The sequence below is a fragment of the Python bivittatus genome, unplaced genomic scaffold (assembly GCF_059951505.1).
Source record: "Python bivittatus isolate LINGU-HERP-01145 unplaced genomic scaffold, Pbiv_v1 ctg000590_np1212, whole genome shotgun sequence".
NCBI classification, from domain to species: Eukaryota; Metazoa; Chordata; class Lepidosauria; order Squamata; family Pythonidae; genus Python; species Python bivittatus.
In genome coordinates, this window is record NW_028277086.1 from 21,910,977 (window position 1) to 21,932,700 (window position 21,724).

The 21,724-nt window shown below is 34.8% G+C and overlaps 1 protein-coding gene across 3 annotated transcripts in view; it reads right to left on the bottom strand.

Annotated features, from left to right (window-relative positions):
* Window positions 1–21,724, bottom strand: part of VPS13B (vacuolar protein sorting 13 homolog B) — a 403,839-nt gene that overhangs the window by 163,782 nt on the left and 218,333 nt on the right. For all 3 annotated transcript variants that reach the window (XM_088149087.1, XM_088149086.1, XM_088149088.1), the window contains exons 31-33: window positions 19,895–20,098; window positions 13,964–14,090; window positions 10,926–11,069 (exon numbers count right to left, since the gene is read on the bottom strand). In XM_088149087.1, the coding sequence (XP_088005213.1) occupies window positions 10,926–11,069; window positions 13,964–14,090; window positions 19,895–20,098 (475 nt within the window). The remainder of the gene's footprint in view (window positions 1–10,925; window positions 11,070–13,963; window positions 14,091–19,894; window positions 20,099–21,724) is intronic.

The window sequence follows — 21,724 nt, forward strand, 5'->3', positions numbered from 1 at the left end:
ATCATTTTACTAAATCTAAAAATTATCATTTGCAATTTGAATAGTTGAAATAGATTGCAAACTCCTGCTACCAAACTAACCTTTTGAATTTTACAAAGCTCTGTCACATTTTATGCAATATGCTGACAGACTCTGAAAGAGATAGAACAGAATTTTAGGCTACTATATATTAAAGTTAGAGACAAAAGAAATACAATCTCCACAACAAAGAGCTGTGTTTCAGATAACCAAACAACATAACCTTAAAATCTGGACTGAGCCCAATCTTGCACTTAACACTCAGGTTAAAACTGCTTGATCCATACGGGTTAGTTCTCAAACACATTGGAAAATAAATAAAAATAATTAGATTAAGTTTTTTTAAAAGCTAGAAAAATGTACTTTGGCTAAAGTACTTTATTTATCTTTTAGATTTCTCATTACCTGAGTTTCCAAGATTTTTCTAAGGGAAAATCATCTCCTTGGGGCAATTACTATCCTGGTCATGAGCCAGCATGTGAGATTTTACAACCCAAAAAAGTAAATGTTAAATCTTTATCAACAAAGAATTGCATAACTTCTTGCAACAAATGATTATCTTGCAAAATAACATAAGATGCAAGGTCATGGGGGGGCTCATTCCATCTGAAAATTGTGTGCTAAGGATTTAGAATCACTTTGGATTTTTCCAAGAAAAAAGAGAAAAATAGACTACTTTAAATTCCCATGGCTTGCTCTGTCAACTAATAAGTGCTTAAAGTGCTCTCTGCCAGATATTTAAGAGAACAGAGATGGTTAGCTTACAAACCACAGAAACCACCTCTACACTTCGTTGATGCTGCAAGCCCAAGACTCCAGCTAGTAGAGCAAAAAAACAGTCCTGTCTTTTGCAGCCCCAACAGGGAAGGCTGTTCTCCATGCAGATTGCATGAACCACTGAAGTTTTCTTTTGGGAGCTGGAATTTGGAGTTTCTCTAAGAACTCAGATTTAGAATAACTTCAAGAGAATGATTAAACTTTGCCATCAAATATTTGTAAACAATGCAGAAATGAATTACAAATGTTTGTAGGTGTCCTAAAGATTCCATATGTGACTGCACTACTTGTCTTTTCTTGTCTAATGGAAGGATGCTAAGGCTTTAACAAACATTTTCCTGTGTCAGAGATGGACATTCAATACATCTTAAATAAACATTAAGGAAAGCTTCATACCCTGAAACACAGAACTGTAATCAGTATAGCTGTAATTGGTATGGGTGGGACAAACTCCTGAAGAGGTACAGTAATTTATGACATCATATCTCATAACATTAAGTTTGGTTTCACACTAAAACAAAGTTCTTCTGAGAGTGTAATGGTGGAAGACAGTGGTTCCAGTCCTCCTCTGGCATGGGAGCTGGCTGGGTGACTTTGGGCCAGTCATTCTCTCTCAGCTCAACCCACCACACAGGGTTGCTGCTGTGTGGAAAATAGGAGGGAGCATTATGTACACCACTTTGAGTTGTACAAAATAAAGGCAGGGTATAAATCAAATAAATAAATGTCAATGCTGGAACAACAGTACTAAATGATAAGCAAGCAAGCAAGCGTGCTGTTGCACTTTAAAGACTAAGCACTGCTTCTCACCACATGGTTACTTCATGGAGACTGCCAGAAACTGCTTTTGTATGTGGTTATGCCACATGATGGAGTATTTGTGTGGACTGCTTCTCATGATACAGATTTTTCAAGTGACTTCTTAAAACTGTTTCCATAGAACAGTGCTTTGTGTGCATGCCAGCTCCTCATGAGGATGCGACCTTGCCGCATGCTTTGCGACCCCCCCAAAGATATTCTGTCTTTGAACTGATTCTGTATGCCAGCTGTTTCCCAGAGCAAGACATCTCATAATGGTTTGCTATGTAAGGCAGTTATGCAAAGACAATTTCAAACAGAGTTTCTATGGTGACTCTTAGTAGGTACCATATTATGAGCAGTGACCCTCAGCAGCCCTCACCGTGTTGTTTTTGTACATATAGTTGTAAACACCTTGTGATGATACAGAAACAAGCCTAGAAAGTTTGCTGCATAAAACAACTACAGTGGTGCTTAAAAGTCTGTAAACTCTTTTAAATTTTCAATACTGAATATTTCAATAAAGAAATGAACAAGTATAATGTTTTTGACTCATTTGTTTAATTGGGTTCTCTTTAACTAGTTTTAGGACTTGTGCGGCGTACAGATCACGTTTTTGGTCATATTTATGCAGAAATATTGAAAATTCAAAAGGGTTCACAAACTTTTAAGCACCCCTATAGAAGACAGTCAAGATTATTGCCTCTTATTCAGAATGTAAGGCACAGAGTGGATATAAGTTAATGGAAGGCAGATTCCAATGTTAGAAGGAACTTCCTGTAGAGGGCATAGGGAATGGCCTTGAAGGATGGTGAGGAAGTTCCATTACCAAGGCAACGATCAGACAAGCATGTCTTAAGTCCATTCCAAGAAACTAGTTTGAGAAAACACTTCAGACAGGGCCCTCCCTAATTCATACAATGATAAAGGGAGAGAGGAGAGAAGCACAAGATTCTGTTATTATAGCTGTTCTAATAAAAGTTGTTTTAGATCTATGTGGCATTGGTTTCTTAGTCTGATCTACTCTCTAGGGCTGATACTTCCTATCTGTATTAGCAGGCTGATTGTGAATATCCAGATACATGATGGGCTACTTTACACTAGATGCATTCAGGTAGAGGCTTGACAGCTATTTGGGTGGAGTGCTTTAATCTGGATGCCTATATTTGATAGCTTGTATGGTCCCTTCCAAATTTTAAATTAGCTTCAATTCCAATGAGAATTATCAGAATGTGCAGAAGCATTGGTGATACTGCTGGAATCAATACTGATATAGGTTCAGCCAGTATTGGAGAAGGAATCTTCAGAACAGACTTAGTCTAAGTCAGCTTCACTCTACCATTTCTTTGCTTAGGATTCTGAGCCTTTCCAAGACAGAGGAGGCAGAACTGAAGCAGAAGACTTTCCCAATCTCAGTAGTTTCTAAATGAGGCTTTGTGGACTATAAATTCCAGCAAAATTCTGAGTGGGAATTCTCAAGAATATTCCAAGAGGAATAAATCAACATGTTACCATTGAGCATCCAAAGTAGACCTGAGAAGATTAGAGGGGATGGCCTACTTGTTCATGAGATACTGAAACATAGCTGGAGCTTCCAACAAAAATCACACTCTGGAGCATTCCGACCTGAGTTGATATACAAGTGCAGGATGTAGGAATTACAGAGACTACAGTGAAGAAATAGATACCCAAAAGAACTAAGATTCTGGATTTACATTGTGAAAGAAATAATTTGTATCACAGATTTATCTATACAAAGAAGGGATGCTTATACAGGAAACTTTAAAGAAACTTACGTTAATCCACCCAGAGTCACTTTTTGTGAGATGGGCGGTATCTAAATTTGAAATATAAAAAATAAATAAATAAATAAATAAATAAATAAATGCTACTAAAATGTTCACAGATTGCATACATATTAGAATGGAAGCTGAAGGTTTTGTTCTAATAATTTGATGGTTGCTTTTATTAGATATGTCAAAGAAAATATGTGGTAAATGTATTTTCCATCAAAAATTGTGCTATCATAAATTTCTGAGCTTTCTGGTCACTTGCATTCTGTGCTTATACCTGGCTCTAAAATGACTTTTATAATTGTTAATTATTTACTGAAAACTTGATTCCAGATGTTGAACAACTTCTGTTTACATCAGTAATGCAGAGAGAAAATTGCTAAGGATCTGACTTCCGTTTCATTCAACTTTCATAGTGCAATAATTATGTACATCCCCACAGGACTTCAGAATGAATTCATGGTATAACTATAATAAAGGTAGTATGAAATCCATGTCAAATCAATGAAGAATTTAGAGAAATACAGAAGAGACAAGAAAGAGAAACTGTATTATGGATTTATTTTGGAATTGAGATGACTACTTTCTTTGCTTATCTTTATGTTCTGCAGAAACCACTGCCAAGTCACTCAATCATTCTTGAACCCTGTCTCAACAACGTTTAAAAGGAATTTGCCCACTTTTACTTATTTTTCAGCAGATCTACCGACTTTCCTATATAAAGGCACAATTTCATGAATGAGAGGATGCATTCACAAATCTGATTGATTTTATATTGCTTTTCATAGTGTTATTTTAAAGTTCTGATTTTATTGTAATTGTAGCTTTTTGTAAATCACTAATGGGAGCTATTGAAAGTGGAGTATAAATTACTTAAAATTATTGAATTTCTGGGAATTTAATATAAACTGGAATATATCTATTTAATTTTATGCAGAAATAATAACAAGAAATGTAATAGATATCTACATTCTTAGGAACAAATGTTTATAATTTATCGAGTAATACAATTACTTGGCATCATTTAATAATGATTTGAATACGTGTAATAGCCATCCAAGTTCAGTGACCAAAGAACATTCATATCACTTAAAATCTGCCACTTATCAGTGCAGGTAGTTCATGTGTTTAGCACAAATTATTAACTACTGATTGATGTACACATTTTGGCAGCTTAAGATCAATGTCTAAAAAAATACTCAGATTTGTGAGTAGTCCAATGAAATTGACACAAAACCATGCTATAGCAGAAACAACTTCTCAAATTCCACTTTTCAAAAAAAAAGTGTGTAATAAAGAAACCTTATTTTATTAAAAAAAAAAGTCAGAAGAATATATCAAAGAAACTTCCTTTTATAAAAATAAGACAGGAGCCCCACTAGGTCTGCAGACCTTGATCCTGGCTTAAATTTCATAAATAAATTTAGTAACATAATATAAAGAAATTGTAGTTTAGAAATGACATCCATCTAATCTATAATATGTACAATTATTTAACATTTCCAAGATCTTAAATACAATTTACTTTAATCAATGAAAATTTGACTAAACCTGGATTATTTATTTATTTATTGAACAAAACTGGGCTTATGTGGATCTCTGGGAGTCAGGCGGCATATAAATTTAATAAATAATAATAATAATTATTATTATTATTAGCATTACTCTTGCTTCAGCACAGCTTCCTAGACTTTGGCTACAAACAGGCTGTGTGTCTGATACAAACTGGAGGAAGGACGGAAGAAGGCAACCTTATCAAAGAACCCAAACTTAATCTTTCTAGTCAGTTTCACAATGCCCAGATTAATTTTCCCAGTTCAGTATTAACAGCATGCAATTATGTTTTGCCTGAACTCTCTCTCCTTATTCTCCCCAATCCAAAACACACAGCGGGTCTATACTGCAGCCTACAACCATTATCTGACTCAATCCTTGAACTCTCTTATTAGTCAGCTGGAGGAAGAGCTGCTTTGCTTGTGGTTTTCTCTGTCTCTTCTCAACATCAAGGTTGGCAGAAGTGAAGACAATCAAAGTTCAGTTTTTAAACTAGCCTGTGTAGGATTGGTAGTGAAAAAGAGTACAAACTGCCACATGGAAATATCTTGTGATGAATACGAAACAATCTGTAATGAGTAAAATACAAGAAGAAATTCAGAGGAGAGTTCTCCATCCCTCAGCATACTGCAGTTGCTCTTAGTAAAACCATGTACTCTTCCCAATGTATGGGAACTGTTGTTCAGATTAAAAATTAATGTGGCTTTTTTTAGACTAGCAAGCAACTGTTGAATGGAAAATTCCCCCAGGAAGGTCAGTTCTTGTATTCCAATACATGTACCTACTGCAGTAAAGCCCAGTGACCCTCCCCAGAGCACAGAAGAAGAAAAAAGGGGCTTAAATAACTTTTCTAGTGAGATCTGCATTTGGTTATAAATCAGTGTGTGGTCTCCCTTGCATTTGCAGGCGGCTAGTGGTCATACTCCTGCTCCTCACAGTAGATACTGTAGAAATCTGACATTTGTGGATCATTAAGTATAGTTTCACAGAAGCAAGAAACTTCTAGAATTATCAACTATCTCTCTTTCTACTTCTGCAATAGGAAACTGCTGCAAGTAGTATTTGTATCTAGTATTTCATCTCTTCTGAACACAGCTGTTAGATGCAGTACAACATTTAGAGCAGCCTGCCTGCCTGCCTGCCTGCCTGCCTTCCTTCCGCTTTAAACTACCAAAAACTCAAACTCACATTCAGGAACTAGTTAACAGCACAAACTTCAAGGACTTGAAATTGCTAGAAACATTTGCTGTCATAACTGTTCAAAAGATTGGCCTGCTGCAAAACACAGAAATGTATGCATATATGCTCCAATTTTAAAACTTAAGAGTTTTCCTCCCACTCTTTTGAATTACCATATTCTTACCCACTGTTATCCCTGATTCTCTGTGCAGTGCTATCCCCACCTCACCAGTTTCAGCACTTACAAAAATAGAGGCTTCACATACCTATTTTGTGCCTTATTTTGCCTCCCAATGCAAATAACTAACTAAAAATATACTGATGAAAATTGATGGTTTTGCTCTGAAAGTCAGCTGTAAGATTTGGGAATGCTGAAAAAATTAGGCTGACTACAGGGCCCATAGACCAGAGTTTCTCAAACTTGGCAACTTTAAAGATGTGTGGACTTCAACTCTCAGAAGTCCATAGATCTTAAAGTTGCCAAGTTTGAGAAACACTGCCATAGACCATAAATCATCCACCCTTGATATAGATGAAACACAGCCACAAAGAAAAGGGTCTCCAACTGTATTCCACCAATGGAGGCAGTACATTATGTGAAGGTATGAAAGGAATGTTTAAGCTGTAGCATCTCCATTATGGAACATAATGGAGGCAAAACTACATCATTGTTGATTTTGTTTCAGCTGCAAGTGATGACCTAGGTCTTTTGCTCTTAATGACAGGAGCTTAGTTTGTAATTTTTTTTCATCTGGGTAGTTTTTATTGAATCTTTATGAACACTCTAACTTGCCCTGAGACCTACTGATATGGTACTTTTAATGGGAATATAGATAAAATATTTAAAGTAAACAGACAGTGTAAAAGGGATTCATGGGTATGTCAAGAATACTGAAAAGAAAAAAGAAACTTGCTGTTCACTTGAGATAGTCCCTTGGATGTCCCTGATCTATTAGTTAGAATAGGCAGAATAAATAAATACATTTACAAAAGCCTTGTATCTGTACAATGTCCCTTGGTCTTGGTTGTAACCCAAGATTCTTTCACACAAGGTATAGCCAAATCTACTCAAAGTTGCTCAACATTCCACCGCATTTCTAATTATTACAAAACCTTCTGCAACATTTTTGACTTGATAAAATTGATCTGATGAGCTTGTATACTTCAGTGTAGGTTCATAAAGAGAAGACCCAACAGCAAGTGAAAAGGATGATTGCTATAGAAGTGATTTAATTTTTTTCCCCTAAACTGAAATAGACAGGATTCTAAAATAATAAATTTGTACCTTCACTAGTGTATTGACTACAGATATTTTTTTCCAGAAGCTGACATACAAGAGGATTTAAGTCAATCCTGTATTACCTGGTGATGTATAAGTTAATGTTTGTGTGGTAAGTTTTAACATAACAAAACTAAAATCTTTGTTATGTTAACTGAAACTAAACGATCCCACAGAATTCTCTTGTTCTGCTTAAATACTTTAATCTCAATGACAGATAAACAAGCAAAATTAAACTCTAAAGGAATGACAATGTTAGGAAAGCAAGTTCAATCAAAGTAAGACAACTGTACAAGGGTAAAGATCTGAGAACTGCAATAGGAAGTACTGAAAAATTCAGAAATTTACATTTACATAAAATAACATTTGTCCTTTAGCACCTACCTAGATCAAAGAGGAGCCATTTTTGGCCTTAATTATGTGGTTACTCTCTAACCTTCTACACAATATGTTTTTTATTTCGTTAAAATATAAACATTTAATTTACTCTATAACACTGGTTTAAAAAGTATACATATACTATTTCTTACATATGGTCCTTTTGGAAGTGGATTTAATACGATGATTACTGGATATTTGTGAACAAAGTAATTACTGCTTCCAGATCAGTTAGCCAACATTTAAAAACAAACTTGTTATTCAATTACTATAATGTAGCAATAGTCTTTGACTTTCATCCTTTTGTAACGTAGTGTAGCACATAATTTCTAAGTGATATTTGAAATGCAGGTGAATGCAGCATTATATAGAATAATTAGTGATAAAGTTTGGGTTAGTTCAAGCAACTGAACAAGAGTCCTTGAGAAATAATTTGTAATTCAAACCGTTAACTCAAACGGAAGGTTTCCTGATCCCTGCACTATTTTATTCTGAATAGTAGTATCTGATTTCTAGTAATGATCTCTTGTGAAGTCCTAAAATGTCCCTTTTTTGCTGATGTTTACATCATGGTGTTACATTTGCAGATTTATGTTCCTCTTTTAGACTCTGCATTTCTTAGTCAAACTATATATATTTAACTTCAGAAACCTTGATCATAAATCAGCCCAGTCCTCTGAATAATTTTGCTGTTTTTCTTTGAACTTTGGATTTGTACAGGCCTTGGAAGGCTGTGTGTTGGAGGATGTGTTTGAAGATAATAGAAGATGGTCTTCCTTTGCTGGGGAAAGAAATGTGAGGGAGCTCCTAACTGAAGTTGGGAAGCATATAGCAACGGAAATATAAATTTGGCTCTTTATTTCTTTTCCTTCTTGATGCTCATTCTTCAGAGAATCTCTCAGAGGAGGAGTGAAAATGAAAGAAAACTTCTCTGCCATAAAATAATTTATAATACCTCAAGATAGGAGCAATTGCATAAATAGGCTCTATCCTGAAATGGAAGTTAAAGAGCAGCTTTAAGTCACTTATGCATTGAAGCCCTTGAAAGGGGCAAACTTAGAAACTGCCAATGAACAGAAATTATTTTGCTTCTTCCTTGCTGGACTATAGTCACTGTAATCATTTCTAGTAAGAGAATAATTTTGCAGAGTAGCATTGTTCACAGGCAATGTTGGTAAACTAGAATATTTTAGAAGTCCTACTTATCAGAAATAAAGAAATAAGCCAGTAAATGTAATGATTTCCAGCAGGAAATGAAGGGGTCCCCAGTCTTTCAGACCAACGGGAACATTCGGAATTTAGAGAGCAGTTCATGGGTGCTCTTACAAAACAGCTGATTTGATATAGCTTGCCTGTTCCCAATATGATTGTGAAAACATAGCTAATCCCTCCAGATCTCTGAGAAACTTTCTGCCATCCAGTTTATCTTTGTTTTTATTTTTCCTTGGCCCAGTGGGCACACATTGAAATAATACTCTGGGCCACTAACCATTTAATTTTTTCTAATGCTTTGGGGTGCAGAGTTAAGAAAACACAAAGAGACCTGTGTACTTTTGTTTAGCACAATGTAAGGACCAGGATTCCTGGCTGCAACCTCTCTAAACAAGCCTAAGTTATTAATGAAAAGCAATTCAAGTTTATGATTCTGGCTTATCTGAAGTAAAAAAAAAAAGATTTGTTTAGCTATTCTTGGTAGTAGAAGGCAAATGGGAGCAATCCAACAATGTGCATCGAAATTTGGTTTAAGTTCGCGTTACAAAAACTTCTGGATCATCAATGAATGATTATGCAACATCTGCACGTTTACATGATGAGGAATTAGTCCCATTCAATGTGACTGTCAGATGAAATTTAGGATGTTATTCTATGGAAACGTTCCTTCTTAAAGTACATTTCTTAGGATTGGATTTACAGGAGGAAAGAAAACTATGTTCTAGAACAGATTAATCAAAGTATAGCTTCTACACAGTCTTCTAACGTTAGTGAATTGTTTTGCTTTCATACTATATGTTCATCTCGTTAATGAAAATAGCTTTGATGCTACCATTGTTTATGACCCAGTATTTTATTGCTTTGCAGATTCAAATATTTTACATATTACTGAGCCTATTTGTTCCTCAGAATGATTGATTTCTATTGATTCACAAAAAACAATCCTTTCTTCTAAACCTAATATTTTTTCTGTTTATAAATTTTCAGGCATTTCTGAAAATGAAGAACCTTTGAGACGTGAAGCCTGTCTTGTAGGCTAAGTATGATCCCAAGTATGCAATCAACTTAATGCTTCTATATATTCCACCAAAGAAAGGAAATACTGCCTTGTATATTATTTACTGTAAAGTTTCCCACAGTATACTTACTCTGAAAATGCACTTACAAAAGAGACCTCTGTTCACGCATTTCAGTAATAGTTTTGTTTTTTGTTTTTCTATTTTTTAAACAATGCTTATAACAGTTTGCATAACAAGATCCATGTCAGTAATTGGTATTTGGACTGACAGATGTCAAACTTCAACTAAAGTTCATTGGGTAGCAGCAGAATAAGATGACTATTCTCTATCAGTGCCACAGAGTCTAGTTTTCCCTGATATTCCAATGTAACATATGTTATAGCATTTATGGAGCTAACCACAACCTTTCTGGGCAATACTTATATGCGATACTGCTGTGACTAGTGTTCCTTTTCAGATGATGTGCTATAGCCAGAATGGCAAAAAATAAAAATTAAAAAATCTGTCTTGGAATTCTGGTAACAGCAGTTCCAACACTTCTAGAGAGCATCACTTTGGGGAAGGCTTTAAGACTGGTTTAAACTCCTAACTACATTGCTTGTTCCTCAATTGTACAAATGTACAAATCAATTGTAGCAATTTTACCATAGCCAACAGCTGAAAAGAATGAAATCTTGGAGAAACAAAAGTTTTCCTTTCCTATAATCAGACAACTAAAATACAGCCAAGAAAATACATACAGAAGACAGTGTTCCTGTATATCCCAAAGGGGATCACAATACTGAGGTGCCACTTTTAGCCATAATCAAGGTATACGTAACGCATATTTAGGCAGCATAAACTATTGAAAATAAAAATGTTAAAAATTGCATGATGAATCACAGTTGCTTCCAAAAGTCAACTGATAAGGGAAGTTACCTCTGCAGTTTTGTTGGAAGGTTCCAATCCAGACATATTATTCTGCATTAATTGTTGTAAGAGCTGTAACTGAGCAACACTGAGGAAGAAATCCAGACCTGTTGTCATATTCACCTCCAAAGAATGGCCACATACTAAAATTTCCTAAGAAAGAAACAAGTTTGCAAAATAAAGTCCATGGTTACCAGCTGTTTCTTGGCAATTAGGTAATTTTATTTTTTAAAGGCAATATAAACTATTTATATTCTCTAAATTTTTAATTAACATTCCTTTATCTCTTTCAGCAGAAAACACTATGCACCATCTGTAAAATGAAATCAGGTAGAGGAGTGATGGAACATCATACAGCTATACTTCGAGCAGGATGTTTAATGTTTAAGGTACCTTTCCTTTGTTTCATGTATTTCATGCGTGAGGTCCTGTTTCTTTGTTGCATCAAATTCTGGGCTGTCAGAGCCCTTATTAATTTTCTTGGCAGAAAACTGTAATTCTCCTTTCTCACAGACAGAGATGTAGTGGGGTCTACAAGCACATCTTTATAATGAAACTGTATTTTGCGGCTCACAGATAACTGATTTAATTGATTTGTAGCTGCTTGCTAACCTTTGGAGCAGAAGTATAGATAAATTACCGTTGTCCCATGGCTATTATAACCCCCACACAAAGCAAACAATTGTGACCATGTTTCAGAAATTAATGAAAGGAGAAAATAAACAGATTTGCTTACTAAGCAGAAAGTCATATCCCCTTGTTATAAAAAATATGTGCATATTCATCCTTAGTAATCTGTAGTAGACTTCTCCCTTTCTTACTGAATATCCCAAGGGGGTAGATTCAAGAAAAAATTGAAATATCTAAAGCATTTATATTCCTGAAAAACAGGAACTGTAAAATTCATCTGATACTATTTTTCCCTACTCATCTAATGTTTCCTTTAAACTCTATTTTCAGCAAATGTGCAGTACATGATAAAGCTGTGGAGATGGGGCCATAGGGCAGCAAGATAGGACATGCTTTACATGGAGCCCTCCAGTTTTACTCCTGGCCATCCCCAGGGGCTAAAACTCAAATACTAGAAAGGAGGAGAACTCCAAACTGCTGTGTGAAGTTTGAAATGAACTGACAGGAGCTAAAGGAAACCACAGCTGGATGCCAAAAAGAAGATATAAACTTTCTTGGTGAAAGTTTGAAAGGTTGAAAGAAATTTAAAGAGAAAGTGTTCTGGCCTGAAACTCTGTTTCCTTTGAGTGATCTCGAATTGTGCCTTGGCCTTCTATCTTACAGAAGAAACGATCATTTGGGATCCTAAATGAGCTGCTTTCCCAATGTTTACATTTAAGGATTCTTAGGTTGATCTTCAGAAAACATGCTCTGAAGCCTGATTTAAACATAATTTTTTGGGAATGGAAAAAAAATATGTGTGAGGCATTCTTTGCAGCTGGCATCTCAGTTTAAATCGAATCAATTTTTAGTATGTGTTTCATTTGAAAGCAATGAATTTGTGGTCTGGGAAAATATATTCATGAGTTATGTTTAAATGAGATTCCAACATGGACTCTGCATGGATGATTATTTTTCACTTATATCCAATGTCTTATTTAAATCAAATTCTAGATGTCAAGTTTATACAGAGGATTTCTAATTATCATCAGAATATGCAGATTCCCAATAACTTAAAACTACCTAAACACCATGAGAACATTTCTCAGTAGAGAAATGGGTCCAGTTAAGATTTATAGCTAAATTCATATTTTGAGACTCATTTCTGGGATATTTTACTTGCCAAGCTGAAAAATAACTATAGAAAAATATTGGTTTCTCACAAGAATCCTAGCATATTGATCCATAATTTATACCAATTATCTGTTATTGTACACAGGCATTTATTTCTGTTTCATTATTTTTTTTTGGTGTGAGCACATTTGAAAATAAGGTAGCGACATGTTAAACCTAAATCTGAATGCAGGATTATGTTTTATTGGGTGCAAATAAGAAAGGATAATAAAATCACAGATAAGCCCTTATAAATCTATTTCATTTGGATGCCACAGACCATAATCTCAGGCTTAGATATAACACTAAGCTATTCATTTTAAATTATTATTGTTATTGTTATTATTTCCAGGTAAAATAAGGCATATATGCAATTTATGAACATTGTAGTTTAGCAAGCTAACAAGTTAACGCACACACATTCTGTCTCTAGCACTTCTGGATCGTTTATTGTATTCTAACATTTTCCCCTTTAAAAAACAGTTCCTCTAGATCGGTGGCAGACTTTAGTGATTTGAAATAAAACAAAATAATACATAGTAATATTTATTTACTTCTTTGTGTTTGCGGGCCTTGAAGTCAATGTTGACTCCTGGCGCCTGCCTGGACTAGTCCCTGCAGTTTTCTTGACAAGATTTTGGAAGTGCTTCGCCATTGCCTCCTTCCTAGGGCTGAGAGAGAGTGACTGGCCCAAGATCACCTGGCCGGCTTCGTGCCTAAGGCGGGACTAGAACTCATTCCTGAATTCTAGCTTGGTGCCTTAACCACTACACCAAACTGACTATTTACTATAACTATTTATTCATTTGTTACAATTATATCCCATTTTTCCCCAAGGAACTCAAAGCAATATTTTTATTTTTAATTTGATCTTCACAATAATTATGTGACATTTCTTGGGCTAATAAAGAAATGAGCGCCCTAAGCTTCTATGGCTGAATGTGGAAACCAGAGTTTTCTTGATCCAAGTCCAACACCTTACCACCACACCATATTAATTCTCATAACAAAGATATTTTTTTCTTTATAAAAGCTATTATTAGCCAATATAATATATGACAGGGTTATGTCCAGAATTACCTAAGCAGGCTGATTATCCATTGCAGATCTGATGGCAATGTTGAAGGAGGAAACGAAAACAATTCGACGCAGAAAAGTGCATACCATGCACTATTTTTAACACAGTTTAATGTATTATTTTAATAATTAACAAATGTGCCAATATAAAGCTAAGTGACAAACATCATCCCAAATCCAATACTGACCTCCGTGTGCAAATTCTCTGGAGAAATTACTTTTGTGAAAATGATGGCAGGAGCTGCAGTTACTCGTACTGTAAAGTCTGTTAAAATTGGAGTTAAAATAGCTCTCCGTTCCTGATGGTGTTTTATGCTAAAAAATAAAATAAAATAAATGTACACTGAATTATCAATTCTTATGGCCAGAAGACTCTTCCTTTGTATTTGTAGATTAATTTCTTAACGTAGCAACATTACTGAAAAAGTTCCGCTGTGAACTATCAGAAATTAATGAAGGATGAACTGCCGTTACAATAATGTTCATTATTGTAGAACATTATACGTATACAGAGAACTGAGCATCTTAGATGAGAAAATACTCCCAGATTAATTTTTAATGCTATCAATACCTCTTAGCCATCTCCTTTTTTACATATGGAATACAATAAAGTGTAGTTCAAGAGGTACTGGTTATTTTATTTACAGTCAAATGCATTATCACAGCTTAATATCTTAGGTACCCCAATTATCACTTCACAACAGAGAAATAAGAGAAAGGCAACAGTTTTGTTCAATCAAAAGGAAATAACTGAATATACTTGTACATACAATGATGATCTTATATACACTTAGAGTTAGTAAATACAGATGACATAAATTAAGCACATAAATGCTATTCCATTGGAAAATCCAATAAATATATTTATAAACATATTTTCAGGCCTGTATAAAATTTTAAAATTTCATGTAAACTGATATCCAGAGAAAGGGAGAAATGTTCAATATTTACTGCCTATTGGGACCCATTTCTGAATCAGCAAAATTAGCTTTGCAGGATATTTAAATATTTGTCTAAGAAAGAGGCTAAAGCAGGTATTGGAATTAATGCAAATGTTAAAAGAAACTGAAGACAAGACATTATCTTCAGATGTGAAGGATTTTTCCAGTGACTCTAAAGAGCTAACAAGAAAGAAACCTGTGCTTTCTCTATTAATCTTCCCACACTGTACTATTCTTAAATGTTCCATTAATTTGGCACAGGTGTTCCCCATATGAGTAGCCTCAATGAGGAATGGTATAATGCCAATAGTATGATCAGCTAGGCATCTGTTACATATTTATCTTTGAAACAGAAGGAATATTTCAGAAATATTAAAGTAGATGACTCTCCTTTGTACATATGAAATAAACATTTGTTTAGAGTACAATACTGATAAAACAAGTAGATGCTCAGAATACATCCACATAAGATAAGTATTGGAGGTGCAAGTGACCATTTTCTTCTTAAACTGAAATCTGGTGTTTAGTGTTGATTTGATGCTCATTTCCACACACTATTGTTCTGTATTGTACTGCAAAAGAAATTGATCATGTAAACACTAAAACAAAGAAGGAGTAAAATGGTACTTTCCCTTATATCCTTGAGGGAACTACAAATTTAGTTATTAGGAAAACGAAATCAGTGCTGCTCTGGCCTGTAAAGAAATAAAATCCATGTTTCTTACTAGCTTATATTCAAGTCCCTCTGCTGAATCCACATAGGCCTGCAGAGTTAAACACCCAGGTGGAATTTGCAGGAAATCTCAAGGCAGAGAAGCTGATAATATCCTTTTATCAGAGCTCTCCTGTGAAACCTACTAGGATTTTCCAGCCATTTTCTGTTTTCCACATGTTGCGTATTTACACTGGTTAAAAAAAGGAGCAAAATATGCTGGAACCAGCTGTCTTAGAGGAATATTTAGACAGATTAATTAGACATTTGGAACACTTCAAAATAAGACCACTAAGGATCTTAATGACACCTGTACACTTTGAACTAAACCTTGATCATATTTTTCCCCCCAAAGACAGCAAGATTAGTACTTGCCAGGGTAGAAAGACAGGGGATCCATCAAAGGAATAAAAATGAAAATACTAATACACAGAAAAATACACTATGATTTCTTTTTTAGATTTTTTATCCGGCCTTTATTATTTTTATAAATAATTCAAGGCAGCGAACATACCTAATACTCCTTCCTCTTCTTATTTTCCCCACAACAACAACCCTGTGAGGTCAGCTGGGCTTCAAATGATTTTATTTTATTATTACAATCTTCTTGATAATGGATAAATGTTTATGTTTTAAATTGTTTTAATTACTATTATATTTTATAAGCTGCCCAGCTATTTAATAATAATAATAATAATAATAATAATAATAATAATAATAATAGCAGCAGCAGCAGCAGCAGCAGCAGCAGCTGCTGCTGAAAGGCATCCCAAGTCATTTAAAATACTATTAAATATAGATACCAAAGACTTTATATATATTTAATATGAAGAGTTTCAGATAGGAATATCAATCTATTTTACTTCGTCTAATCAATAAGAACAATGAAGAATTTGCAAAGCTTTTAAAGATTATTCAGTTTTCACTGTATTTGATTTTTTAAAATCAAAATATATGCTATAAAGTTAGTGTGATCACAAGTAGAGTATTGTTATATCACTTCCACTGTAAATTGCACTTTATCAGGGTTTTTAGCATACTAAACCATACAATCAAGTTTTCTTCATTCTCAAAAGCAGTTTTCTGGAAAACAAAAAGATTCATGTAGTTGGTTTTTTTTAACTTTTAAAGTTTATTTAAAAGTGAGCCTTGAGTATCTGTTTACATTGGTTGCATTTGGGAAGCAATGCTGAAACTAAAAGAATGTAGATACATTTTACAATGTTTCCCCAAAACTTGAAGAAAGAAATTGTTCAGAAGGAAAAAATAATGCTATTATTCAACTGCTATGGATGATTTTGCCTTTGCAGTTTTCAAATAAAGACATGTCTTTGTACACTTAACTTCATAAAAAATGCTGCTGCAGAAAAAGAACCCCATAGCAAAGTCTGCTGTGCATACATACTTGTGTATGTATGTATGTAAGAAAATCCCACCAAACTCTGGGGGAAGTATGGCAAACTGAAGATGGCCTCAACTGTGGCAAAGACCAAGGAACCAGTGAGTAGACCTCTCCCAGCTAAGGAGAGGAGAGAAGATTGCTCACATGTGCTCCAAATGGTTGCTCCTTGTGAGAAGACCTCAGGACAGCAGTTTTCCACAGGTCTGAGCACTGGGAGACAAAGAGATTAACCACCTTGCTCGCAACGGCAGCGGAGACATTTAAAGGACTCTGATTTTGCAAACCTCACTTTCTAATCACTTTCAGGAATTGCTCATTAACTATATCTAAGCTATTAGAGACACTTGGAAAGTCAAGTTTGAAAATGCCGGGTGGGTCTGCCTTCAATCCTGATTGAAATTTTAATCATAAGCTTAAGAATTTAAAGGATCTGAAATAAACAGCAACAAGCTATATAAGATTTTGATCTTAGAAAGTTATAAATGGACTAAGGGTCCAGATAAAATTGGAATATTAAAACTTTTACAATAAGATTTTGGAATTAATTATGAAGTATAAACAGCTTCTCGTGGGAAATAGATTCTGTTTTGGTCTTTACAAGACAAAACAAAGATAAACAATTTCATGATTTCAAAAACTGGACACTAGAGGGACCAAAGATTTTAGGTACAGGCTGGTAAGATGATACAAAACATTTTGACAGTAAAAAGGGAGACTTTTGAAGAATGGAATCAGAAAATAGTACCCACAATATCAACAATATCAGCAATGATGTCTGCTTCTATGAGTAGACTATGTCCAAAAGATCATTGAAGAAATGCCAAATGTAGAATAAATTTTCTAGGTAGAGATGGTATCAAAAGTGGATTTACAACTGACAGGCCAAGAGAATGACTTAGAAAAGAATGTTTCACTGGATCTACAAAAGAAATTGGGTGAGGTTTTAAAATTTAAAAGGGAAATACAAATGACAAACCAAGAGAGTGACCTGGATAATTTTTCCTATTGTATTTACAAGAGAAGCTTGCTAAAGCCTTGAAGAACTCTATGTGATGGGACAAAGAAGAAATGAAGAGAAATCAAATCCTATGACAATATTTGAATGAACTAAAGATTAAGACTGTTAGAAGTAAAAGGAAGGAATATAAAGTTGGTTTATTTGATCAAGGTTAAAACACGATATGTTGTTATTTTTGGCTACCCTTAATGGACTTTCTGCTGACACCAGGACTGAAAAGATGATATTTTATGGATTTGTTTATAGATAAGAGATGGGATATGGGATGAAGAGGTAAATGTTCGTAACCTTAGAGGAAGTAGAGTCACTAAATGTATTTATACTTCTTATGATGAAGGCTAGAAGTCACTTCTTTATATATTTCTTTTCTCTTTCTTTATTATATTCTTACTTTTCTCTTTCTTCTCTTTTTCTTTTTCCTTGCACTTTTTACTCCTTCTCTCTATTCTCCTTTCTTTCTTGAAGTGTAGCTTGTATTAGATTTTACTATTATAATCAAAATTCTTAATAAAATTATAGATATAGATAGATATATGAAAATCCCACCAAACTCATGCACTCAGGGGATGTGGTCTGGATGGGAAGAAATAAGCTGCAAGTGAGTTCCTGCACACACACAAAAAAATGCTGTTTGTTCAGAAATTTTACCTGCACCGTTGATAAATCTGGTTTCTTATGCCCTCATCACCTCTCTAACTGACAAATGAAGTGCCCGCTACCTGGTATTGTATTTGAGGACCACCTGGAAACTGCAGATGCTGTTACCAGTACCAAATAAAACCAGTTTTACAGATGCTATACTGGCTCCTAATAGACTACCAAGTATAATTCAAAATATCAGTTTTGACCCATATAGACTTTTATAGCTTCACACCTAGGTATCTGCAGGACCACCTACTTCATTCAGCCCAAATGGGGAAGTAGAGAGTGCTCCCCATCTGAAAACAGAGGTGGGTGGGTTTAAGTATGTTGTTTTTCTGGATACGTCTTATGTGGAATATCTGACCTATGGAGATCTGAATAGTGCCCTCCCTTAGTTTTAAAGGAGCTGTTTTCTACAGGGCTTTTATTTGTTGGGAAATGATCAAAGTTGCTTACTGAAGGCTGCCTCTTTCTTTTACTATTAAGGGCATTTAAAGGTTTTACAGATGCTATACTTAGCTTCTCTAAACTGCTAGGATACAAAAATGCTGCAAATAAATAAATAACAAGCAACATAGGGAAAATGTACCCACTTACCTTGAAACTTTAGAACAATGCTTGAACCACAGGCTCTGCATGTAGCTTTATATTGGGGGGGAGGGGGGTTCCCCTTAAATAAGATACTGCAGAACTGAGCTAATACAAGCTCTGTTCAGCAGGCATTGTCCTAACTCCCTCTCTTGCATTCACTGAAATGCATCTATCTTGCAGCATATCTTTAAAGAACTACTGTGACCCTTGAGTGAAAAAAATAATAATCAAAGTCTATTGTAGCAATGTAATCAAAATGGAGCACTAAAAATGGAAGATGTCAATGTAACATTTCTAACTCGATTTGAGCTGGAAGCCCTCTTTTGCATATCAACAAATCAGCAGAAATTTGTCATTTCAGAAACTGCAGCTGTTTTCATTTACAGAAGCACAGAAACTGGTTTCAAGCCAATTGGGGGGAAAACATTTTTGTCGTCTGTTGGCTTTAAAATGTCTAAACTAGTTCTGTTCAAACTTTTACAAAGGTACAAAAGGGATAATAATGCTGTTTTTTTCTAGACTAGCAATCTGAATGCCAGGTTTTGGCCTGGAGTTACACTTTATGGCTATAAAATAAGCTATTACAGAAATATAGACATAACTGTATCTGTATGATTATTGTACAACAATTCTATAAACAATTTGAAATGCACTGTTCAGAATCCTAGCTCATGGAAAACGTGTTTGCAATGGAATGCAAACATACACTTCAACGTATAAATACCAAAAAAATTAGCCCAAATCTATGGGATGCTGTTACCATAATGTTTTTGATTAGAAACTATGGAGCGCTGCTTTCAAGCAGATTCTTACCTACTGGCCATGTTCCACTCAAGTGCTGGATTCTGAGAATTCCTTTCATTCTCTGGCACTGCCCTGCTTTTACCATTTTCCTTCTCTGGCTTTAACTGATCCCACTGAGCAGTACCAATGTTGATGGACTGGAGGTCTATTTGGTACTGTCTGTCTTCAACCTCTGAACCAGGATCTCGAAGAACTCCCAAATTCAGTGCTCTCCTATGATGGCAGAAAGAAATTAAAGAATTTCATTATTTTCATCCAATTTCAGGGCTAACTCAACAGAGTTTTAAGACAGCAATAACATTAAATTAAAGTTGCTATGAGATTGGAGCCATCCTTTCTGTTGGGAGACTAATGTTCTAATACTTTTTCACACAGCACCTGTATTTTCTGCGGCCATTCTATTTTCATTCTAATTCATTTCACTTCTTTTCTTTTTTTCTTCCATATCCAGTTTTCCCCAAGATTATTCTTGAGACTACCAAATAATGGTCTATCCCATGTCATAACTTCTCACTGTCTCATTTCCTTCATTAATTCTCTTAATATTTCATTATAAATAATAAAATCAATCATGGTTTTAGATTATATTCATTCCTTTGTTATGTACAGATATGAAAAATACATGCTTAAAATATGCATTCAGAAGAAACAGATCTTCTTCTAAGCAGATAACTGTCATTCTCCATCATTCTTAGATCTCCAAATGGAGTGGAGTGGATGAATACAGACAAAGAAATGAAGATCAGATCTATTTTATCCATCCCCTTTCTCCAACTTTCACAGACATGTAACATATCTATTTTCTTTCATTTTATTTGCTAATTCACACTTTTAACCATTTATGCTTCTTATATTCCAAGTCACAATCTTCCCAATGCTGTAGTCATCATCAGACAGACCCATAACTATTGATCTCTGCATCAGGCTTAGGTCAACTGAGGGTTTCACTTAACACCTACTTTGTAAACTAGAGGAAGAGTAGACTAGGTTATCATTCTTAGACATACCTTCTGCCACGTGCAGTATTTTGGCCCATATGCCACAAGTGCAACCAAAACCAGTTGTGCCCCAAGCATGCTCACACTATTCTATGCAAGCAAGGATTTCTAATCTAGAAAGTACCTTGCAAGTCATTATACTGTAGCCTGCATCCCACCCACTAGAAGTTATATGGAGTTTACTGACACAAAGGATATGAAAAATGGGATAAAAAAACAATAATACAGAAATATGTTAAGCTTAAAGCTTGCATGTGGCGTTTGGTTAAACACTCTATCCCTGACACAAACCACTAGCTCTATTTCTAATATGTAACACTATGTAGCTCAAGAATCAGCAGTAAAGTTATGGTAGTCTACAATAATAGCCTGAAATCTCTTCTTTCTTTGAAATATTTTATTACAGAAAAAAAAATCAGGGAAGAACATTTATAGACCAATACTATATAGCATAAAGAAGAAAGACCAAATATAAGGAAGAAAAAAGAAACATCATATTAAACATAAAATTAATATATTTATGAAACATTCAGCTGGATTTTAAATCAAAGATTTATTTGAAAATGTCTGAAATCTCATGAGGTGTCAGCATCAATGCCACAAAGCTTGTAACATTTCAGCTAGTGACACAGAGCTTTCAGGTACAGACTGCTGATCCATGAAACACTGCTTTTCATTAAATAAACATATCAAAGCAGTTCCTATTAAAAATACACTTAATAAACATAGCAAAATACCAAAATGTAGAAATAGTAAAAATGATATGGCTATTAAATCATTCAAAGGAGCTTATTAAAACCATGTTTTTTATTTATGGTGAGGACACGGCCCAGAGAGCCCC